At 49.3% G+C, this 9370-nt stretch overlaps 1 protein-coding gene across 1 annotated transcript in view; it reads left to right on the top strand.

Moving 5' to 3' along the window:
• The window catches only part of MTSS2 (MTSS I-BAR domain containing 2), a 30521-nt gene that overhangs the window by 14988 nt on the left and 6163 nt on the right, over positions 1–9370 (top strand). Inside the window, exons 5-11 of the mRNA XM_029283390.1 lie at positions 453–544; positions 773–847; positions 1640–1648; positions 4668–4825; positions 7103–7210; positions 8651–8758; positions 9313–9340. Coding sequence (XP_029139223.1) covers positions 453–544; positions 773–847; positions 1640–1648; positions 4668–4825; positions 7103–7210; positions 8651–8758; positions 9313–9340 — 578 coding nt within the window. The remainder of the gene's footprint in view (positions 1–452; positions 545–772; positions 848–1639; positions 1649–4667; positions 4826–7102; positions 7211–8650; positions 8759–9312; positions 9341–9370) is intronic.

The raw sequence follows: 9370 nt of genomic DNA on the forward strand, positions 1-9370 counted from the left end.
CATGTCAGTGAGTAGTGGGTTCTCTGCTGCAGTCCGGATCAGAAAGGCAGGGCGTGCTGGCTCTCTGCTCAGGAAAGCCTTCACTGGGCCCATTCCGTGCCCTTCCCTTTAGAGCTGGGCCCAGAAGGACTTCATGCCTGGTGGAAACAGGAGGGACTGGGGATGAGGGGTATTGAGGTTCTGCTTGGTTCTAGAAGGCGCCATTTGGCAAGGCAGCATTTCACATGCACACACACACACACACATATATACAGTCTGGGAACCCATTTCCAGGCCCGCTTTGTTTAGGGCAAAAGAAGAGAAAGATGACTTTCACTGGCTGGAGGTTTCCTCATTCCCCTCCTCCTGGGGCTGCTTCAAGAAAAGGGGTAGCTGCTCTGCTGCTCTTCTTGGCCCTGGCCAGGGGAAGCCACCTCTCTGAGGCTCACCTGTTCCTTTCTCTGTGGCTGCAGCGCCCTCATGGAGAGCCTGATCAACCCCCTGCAGGAGAGGATAGAGGACTGGAAGAAGACCGCCAACCAGCTCGACAAGGACCACGCGAAAGGTAGAGCTGCCCTGTGGAGCCAGGGGCTCGGGCCACACAGGAAAGGAGGCTGGCAGGGCGCGTGGGCATTTGGGGTGACGGAGAAAGTTGTGGGCTGTGGCTGTTGGTGCTTGTCTTCTGCCCCGGGGAAAACCTGTGGCTGTGGCCTGGGGACCCGCTTGTTGGCCACACAGGGGAGACAGCAGCTGAGGCAGGAGCTTCACAGTGGCCTCTTTCCTGCCTCTTCAGAGTACAAACGAGCCCGTCATGAGATAAAGAAGAAGTCTTCTGACACACTGAAACTTCAGAAGAAAGCACGCAAAGGTGAGGATGTGAGGGTGTTGAAGGAACATTGGGCGGCACTGAGGGAGTGAAGAGAAGCTGTTTGGCATCTCCATAGAAGAGGTGATGTGCAGGGACAGTGGTGGTGCTGGTAGAGCTGAACATACAGTACTTCCCCTCAGGACAGGAAGAGTGCAGCATTAATTGGAACTTGCATCCTTGAGAGATTTCAGCTGCTGCTGCTCTCAAGGCTTGAAAACTAGAAGGCCTGGATGGCAGCTCACATCTAGAATGTCAGAAAGACAGTTGACGATGACACCTAGAAGCCACCTTCCCTCTTCCCGTGTTTATCCTTGGCCTGAGCTTTCCTGGCCAGAGGATTTGAATTTATCGAGACCAGCCGGCAGGAGGGCTGCAAGCCAAGGAGAGGAAGCAGCATCTGAGCACCTCTCCATTGGCTTTCCCTGGACTGGCATGGAAAGGAGCAGATGTTTCCAGAAGTTCTGCATCTACTACTTTCGGGGGGGGGGGGGGGGGGGGGGGGGAGGGAGAGGAGGAAGCTTCCTTTGAAGATTGTTCATGGTAGTTCTTTGGCAGATTCTCCTATTTTTATCTGCCATCCTACAAGGTCCTCTGCTCAGGGGAATCTCATGTTCATTCCAGATGTGATTGAAAAGCTAATCACTGAGAGGGGAAGGGGCAGGTTGCAGTAATGTGGGTGCCTCACTGGGGGAAAGCGTTTATTTTATAAGAGGCAAAGTGGTTTGGGTACCTGCCTTTTTTCACACATTCTTTCTCTCTCCTCTTTTTTTCCCTTCCGACATTCCTCTGTAGAGCTACTTGGTAAGTCAAATGTTGCCAACCCAGCTTCCTCCCTCCCTCCTTCCTGGCCTTTGCTTTGGGATCTCCTCTTTCACCATCCCACCCAGCTGGGCCTGAAATGGAACAAAGCCTCAAATGAGGGGCCACCACCATAGCTGGATCCCTTGAGGTTCACAGACCTGACTGCAGTTCCAACTTGGTTCTCCTTCTTAGGGAAGCCCTTACCTTCCCCATGCTCCAGGGATTACCACAACCCATCTCAGGAAGCCTGATGAAGAAGCCATCATTGTGTTAGGTTAGCTCTGATCTTATATTGTAGAGGGCCACATCGAGAAGGGAGAGCTGGCTTCAAGATCCCCACATCGACAACTTGTATAAATTGCTTCCCAACCTTCTTTTCTGCCCTGCTGGCAAATCTAGTGTGCAGACGCACTTCATTGACCTAAATGCAGCATTATAGGACCCTGTAGGTCAAAGGGACCATCAAGCCAGACACGAGACTGAGCCCAGAAATCCAGACTTCCTGACTGTTAGATCTCTAGCCTGCGAAGAAAAGCCCGCCAGTTCTCTGGGTCATTGGTTCCATAGTCCAGCTTATTTTTCATCGGGAATTTTTAAACTTTATTTACTTTTACATAGGCAGATTAGAACATTTCTGTATTGCCGTAATTCATCGCAACTCAAGGCCACTTACATGATAAACTTTAAATTGAAATCTGCCTCCTTGTTCCTCAAACTTGTTATTCTGGGTCTTTCCCTGTTGATACGAGATAGTACCAGTCTTACTAATATTAAGAAACATATAATAAAGGATCCAGGCTGGGTTTCATTTTGGGCCTGTGCAAAATCCTCACCAGCCCTCCTCCTCCTCCTCCTCCTCCTCCTCCTCCCTGGTCCAGCTCTCCTCTCTTGGGATTTCAGCAGTGGGACCAATGCTGAGATCCACCTTCTGGGATCCCCAAGAGTACCGGTGAAAGCAGAATGGGCCAAGCTGTGGTATGTGCTCAGATCCCCATTTTCAAAAGGGCACCTTTCATCCTTCTGAAAGGGCGAAACAAATTAGCTAACTTCCAGCTATTTACTCAGCCCACCTCTGTGTCGGTTTGAACTTGGCTGACAAAATTATTTCTGTGTGAAATGGCCTGTTTACCTCAGAATTTTTGCTGCCAAGCAGGATCTCAGCCTTGGCTCCCCAAATCCTTGGCTGGTTTCTTGACTCTGCTTGGCTGTTTCCAGACTTCCCTGATTCTTCTCATTGGGGTGGCTCCCCCCCTCGCCTTCCGTGCATGTGGGCTGCTGGCAGTTGTGCTGGGAAGCTTGTTTGAAAGGGAATAGTATCCACCTGCCCCTCTTGCTGTGACCAGGTGGGAGCCCAGCGAATATTGTGCCTGGCTCATGTGCTGTAAGTGGGGAGAAAGACACACACACACAAACACATACTGTGATTCTGTAATAAGAGGCCATGTGGTAGCTGGGCCCCACAGCAATGTATTCCCCCTGACCACAGGGTGCGGTGGAGAGGCTGCCCTAGAGGAACCCAAACAACTCTGCTCTTCTGCATTTTGGGGTGCCACCCTTTTATCTGGCCTCCCTGGGATGAAGTAAGGCCATTCTCTCTCTGGCCTGCTGCTCATTCTCCCATTTAGTCCAGAACCCAAAGGGGTGGGTGGGTGACAGTGCCCACTGCCTGAGGAAGGGGCGAAAGGGATCTCCATCAAGGAGAAGGCCAAACTCCATCTTGGGGGCTCAGAGCGCCAAACTGCTTGGAAAGCTGATGAAGGCGAACAGGCGTTCTGCACTCAAGCAGAATCATTCCAGCCTCAGCCCAAAGGATGGAGTTTGGGACAGGAAAGGCGCCCCTTAAGAGACCCGACTGAACACCTTCGGGTGTTTGGAAGTTGTAAGAGAGCAGCCCTACTCCGATTGTGCCTCGAACACTTTCTGATGTGGAATTACTGCATGTTTTCTGGAAGAGCTTTAAGATGGAGGCCGGCCTCCTCCGAACCTCCTCCTCTTTTGGAAAATACTTGATCACCAGATCATTCTGCCCTGCTTTCGTGGCCTCCTCAGCCCAGTAGTAAAGCTGAGGGGATCATGAGGCATCATCTGGATGTAAAGTAATGCCGAAGGTCTGCCAGCCAGATGGAGGACCTGTTCTGGAGTGCTGAGAAATTAGATGGCAGAGGAGCTACAGTACATGTTCTTGTTTGCTACATGCTCTTGTTGGCACCAAGCAGAAGGTTGACCTGAATGGTCAAGCCTTATTGGAATATATTATTACTGGGCAACATTTTAGTGAGTGTTAGCAGGCACCTGTCAGTAAACGGAGCTTCCTTTTTTTCCTGAAATGGAGTCATAACCCTTTACAACCAGCAGATGCCACATATGGTGTTGCTCTGAGGACTGGGGCAGACCAGATTTCCCATAAGATTTTGTAAGTTGGCATTTTTTGGCAAGACAACGGACAAGCTTTGCAAGATTCATCTAATAAGTATGACCAGCAGTGGGTCAGTGTGTGGGAACAAGTCATTTTCTTAGGGTATTCTTTGAAATAAGCCATCATATTAAGCCATTACGTTTTTTTGGAAGGCCTTAGCATGTCATGGGACTCAGTTATTGTGTTTTCTTTCCCCTGATTTAGATTTATATGAACACAGTAAATTATTTGGGAACTTATATGAATAGTTCTATGTGTGAATAATGGAACATGGGTTGAGTTTATATCTTTAGAAATGCCTGTTTCTTCTCCTATGTGCACTCCATACATTTCATATCCCACTCTGATCTTGCCTCCTGTCTATATGCTGCATTGTTTTTATTATTATTAATAGTAATAGTAATATGCCATTTGACTCCCAATCATTTAATTCTAGAGACCTTCAGCTGCAGAAGTAGGCCTGGCGCAGCTTGTTTGATTTAGTGTGTGGCAGGTTTTGTCCCAGCATGACACCTGCGGGAAGCCAGAGCTACACCCGAGGAGACCCGTGGCCCAGGGTCTGGGTAGAAAAGCCACGAAGCTCTCATCTGCTGTTGTTTATAGGCAAGGGGGACCTGCAGCCTCAGCTGGACAATGCCCTGCAGGATGTGAACGACCTGTATCTCCTCCTGGAGGAGACAGAGAAGCAGGCGGTCCGCAAGGCCCTGGTGGAGGAACGGGGACGGTTCTGCACCTTCATCGCATATCTGCAGCCGGTGGTGGTAGGTCCCTTGTTTCCATGGTCAGACGCAGCTCTTCTAGGGACTGGGCAACTGACAGCGGTCCAAGGGATTCCCCACCCTTTGTTCAGGCAGATCTTGATTTTTAAGCATGTGAACAATTGGCTTTTGTTGCCCAATTATAATGCTGTTATTGGTTCAGTTCTGCTGGTGCCTGCCCTCAGATTAGTCCTGTGTCCTGCTTTCAGGCAAGTAGGGTGGAAGCTCTTGCGCTAAAGAGAACGTATGTCCAGGGCATTCTATTGAGCTACTCCCAGGAATGCCGGAGAGAGTGACATATCTTGCCAAACTTTGTATCCAGAATCTGGATGTGATGAAAAGGAAGGTCCCCTCTCAGGTGCTTGGATACCAGGTGTTACCCCACCCAACCCTGAGGGTCTGGGGTGGGAGTTGAGGTGGAGGAGAAGGAGGCTTTCCTAGACTGGCCCTTGGTTCATCCCAGAGTGGCATCTGTGGAATTAGAGACGAAGTAGGATGTTTATTGAAAATTCCAATTAAGAATTTATCTCAGCTTTTTCTTCAACTCCTTCGTCTGATTTTTTTCAATCCCATGACTATTGGGATAAATATTAATTCTTGTCTGGAAGATGCTCCCTCCTCACCCTTCTTCTCAAGAGGGATTTCCAAGGCAAAGGGGTGCCTGGTGGCAGCAAACTAAACAGACTGTGCCCACAAGGGGAAGGAGGGTTGCATGAGGGAGCTGGGGTAGGTGTGGGTGGGCATCCCTCCTCCCATGCAGTTCCATTCCCCACACAGAAATGCCGGGATGGGCCAGGACAAATTTTAGAAGCCTTAGGTAGACCCCTTACTCAATGCAGTTCAGATGCCCTTTGGGGCACCGAGAGGGGCACTGTGTCTGGCTGTGTGGCGGTAGCAGCAGCCCCCCCCCCCGAGTTCCAGATTAAAAACAAAACGGCCTGTCTCTGTCACCCCCAGGACCTGCTGATGTGGCCCCAGTACTCCATCCTTTTCCCATCATCCTCTGACCTCCTAGAAAGTCCTGCTGGTCAGCCCAGCATTTCCTTTCTCACGGAGTCCAGCCGTCGACAGGACCCAAGAGCAGCCTCCCTTCCACTGTTGTTCTTGCATTGCTGTGAGACCAGCTGCCCTCCCCCCCTCCAGAGATAAGACACAGGCTTTGGTAGACCCCTCCTCCATAAATGTGCCAGTCTCCTCAGAAGTCATCCCAGGGAGATGTCTCGGGGCACAGGCTGTGGGGCTAGCAAGTCAAAGGGTTGGGCTGACCTTTCCCATCCCAGAGAGGAGCAGAGGTGCTTCAGGAGAAAGGAAAGTCTTAGAAATCCAGGATGCTACTGAGGAAGGATGCTGCAAACATACGATCGCTTGCCAAAGAATTCTGAGTAGAGAATTTGGCTTCTGGCTCCTCTCCTCCCAGCTGACGCTTCACTTGGCCCGAGCAGACGAGGCCGGAGAGTTCTATGGCTTTGGTGCTTGGCAACCCACTTACGGTAACTTATCGTAACAATATTGGCACCTGTTGCCAAATTTGGTGTCAACCCCGTTATCATTTTTCATTAAGCTTTTTTGAAGGTTTGAATGTGAGCACAAACATTTAAAGTGTTTGTGGTTCTCCATAAGATCATATACAGTATACACGCTCCCAAATTGCTCTTTTTGTTTACTGTTCTTAATTCTGAATTTTAAAAAGATTTTCTTTGGACTAAAGGGAAGAAAGTTTGCCTGGAATGATTTTTTAAATTCAATTTTAGTAATGTAACTATAATCCCAGCAGGTTTCACATAGATTAGCCTGAGTTACATTTCTGAAATTACACAAAACCTCAACCGGCAGATCCAGCCCTTTGTGGCTTTTGCATAGCCTGTTGAGGACCAACTGAACTGTAGTTACGGAGGTTGGATGCTCAGTGGAGAGAAGGAACAAACAGGAAATGGAGAAGAAGTTCAGAAGTCTACAGATCAGATGAGCGGTTTCAGTCTTGGGGCTGAAGTGTCATGGGAAATATACACGACCTCAATACATACCTACTGTTGCCTCTGCCAAAAAGAGGCTCCCTTCTGCTCATGAGGGTCTCTCCCTCTTGCCATCTCTCTCTGGCATTCTGAAGCTGAAGTGGGCACACTGGGTGACACAGTGAAAGTGGGGCTCACCTTGACCCTTCCTCCTGGCCTTCCCCAAGTAAAAAGCAAGCTCTGGCGTGGGGGGCGCTGGTTCTCTCCTGATTCAAGGGTCTTTTCTCCACATGGCCCAGGGCTCATCCTTTCCTTTATCCCTTGGCAGAATGGAGAGATCACCATGCTGGGAGAGATCACCCACCTTCAGGGCATCATTGATGACCTAGTGGTGCTGACAGCAGATCCACATAAACTGCCAACAGCCAGTGAGCAGGTAGGAAAGCACAAATGCCAGGTGATGTGGTGGACCATATTCCCAGGATGGCCTCGAGCTGAAGGGGGCATTGGAGGCCAGCCCCTCCCTCTTAGCGCAGGGATCCAGGCAGGGTTTGCAGCATCCAGGGAAGAGGTGGGGCCCACCAGTCTAGCTCCCTGCTCCGATTCTACTGCTTTACATCAGAATCTGTGACTTGAAACTCTGCGCTCTTCCATACTCTGCGCTCAGAGAAGAAGTTCTGGTCCGCTTGCACCTCTTCAAGAATTTAAAATACGGCCAGGTGTTTTCTTTTCCCCTCCCCCTCCCCCTCTTTTTTCTCAGAACTAAAGTTCCCATAAGAGGTCCACCCTTGACTGCCTTTTCCTCTGGTTGCTTTTCTGGTTGCCTGGCTTTCTTAAAGTGACCAGGGCACAAAAGCCTGGAGCTGCTCTTTCTTCTGACCTACAATGATTGATGATGATGATGATGATGATGATGATGATGATATCCATTCAGTAGTAACTTTCTGTGGAGGCAACCTTACCTGGTACATGACAAACCATACTCAATGAGTAGTCCTCAATGGTACTACATCCACATGGAGAGAAGTAAGCAGTGGGGTACCACAAGGCTCCGTCTTAGGCCCAGGACTCTGGAATTTCAGTTGCTAAGCAATGTGATCATTAATCAAGTCATCACGTGACTAGACCCAATTTTACAACCATTTTTACTCCAGTTATTAAGTGATTCACCACAGTCATTAAGTGAATCACATAGTCGTTAAGCGAATTGGACTTCCCTCACTGACTTTGCATGCTTGGAAGGTTGCGAATTGTGATCATATGACCGCAGGATGCTGCAGTCGTCATAAATGTGAGCTGATTGCTAAGGGCCCAAATTGTAATCATGTGGCCACAGGGACGGTGTGATGGTGATAACTTCAAATTATGATGGCTTTTTCAGAAGCCATCATAACTTCAAATCATTGTAAAATGGTCGTAAGTTGAGGCCTACCTGTATCACCATTCTGCCTCAGGGGACTTCAATCAGTTCAAAGAAACTCAGAATACTGAGGGTTATTGCTCTCTATATCTTATAGTTTAAGCCATTAGCAAACACAAAAGGCAAGTTAAGACAGGAAAAATAATTCCAAAAGATTGCATTCTGAGCAGCTGGATCCAGGAAGGCTGAGAAGTTCACGGCTGCCATGAAAGTGATCTCCGGCCCAATGGATTCACACAGCCACCTGCTCGAACTGTTTCCTCTGGAGCAGTTGAAGGCGGGCAGGCCTTCCGCTTTGTTGTGGCCAGATCCCTTCTTGGCCCAGCAGAAACTCATCCCTGCAGGCAGCCCGGACCTGGTGGCCCCAGAGCAACTCCAGATGGGGCACCTGTTCCTTGGAGCTAAGCACTGAAGGGAGCCCAACAGGGACCTGGCTCAAACGACTTTCTCTTGCAGGTGATCAAAGATCTGAAGGGCTCTGATTACAGCTGGTCTTACCAAACCCCTCCATCTTCCCCTGGCAGCTCAGGGTCCCGCAAATCCAGCTTGTGCAGGTATGTTTGGGTCAGCTAATGGGAATCTCTTTTCCCCCGTTAAATGGCGTATAGCAGGAACAGACTCCTCCTGGGCTCAGATCTTGCAAAGCTTGAGTAGGTTCAGCAATACCCCAACTATAACCTTGTCTTGATGGCCAGAGTCCTTGTGACGTACCAATTCTTCCCAAACTGAGTTGCCTTGGAATAAAATCAAAGAGAGCCACACCTGGGCAGCTGTGGCCAGCATTGACCTCGAACGGGACATGACAAATGATCTCAAGCAATGGCAGCTCTCTCCTTCAGGTCCAGCAAAGGGTGGAGCTTTTTGTCATTGATGGTGAAGTAATATCTGTCCACTGGAAGTATCTGGGAAAAGTTTTGCTCCAATCTTTAAGAATGTTGCTCTTGATTTCACCCACAAATTCTTGAATGCGCTTCTGCCTTTAGCTGAGGAAAGAATTAAAATACGTTGGAGTATTTGTGTAAACTGGAACATATAAGTCTCCTGTCATAAGATTCAGCGTACTTATTGATCCCAGCTGAAGAGGAAGAGCTGACTTCTTGAAGGCTTCCCTCCCCCAGGGGTACAATGCCAGCATGAGCAGGGCATGTAAAGGAACATTTGGCTTACCTTGCCTCA

This window comes from Protobothrops mucrosquamatus, unplaced genomic scaffold (genome assembly GCF_001527695.2).
Source record: "Protobothrops mucrosquamatus isolate PMUCROS unplaced genomic scaffold, P.Mucros_1.0 scaffold74, whole genome shotgun sequence".
Taxonomy (NCBI): Eukaryota; Metazoa; Chordata; class Lepidosauria; order Squamata; family Viperidae; genus Protobothrops; species Protobothrops mucrosquamatus.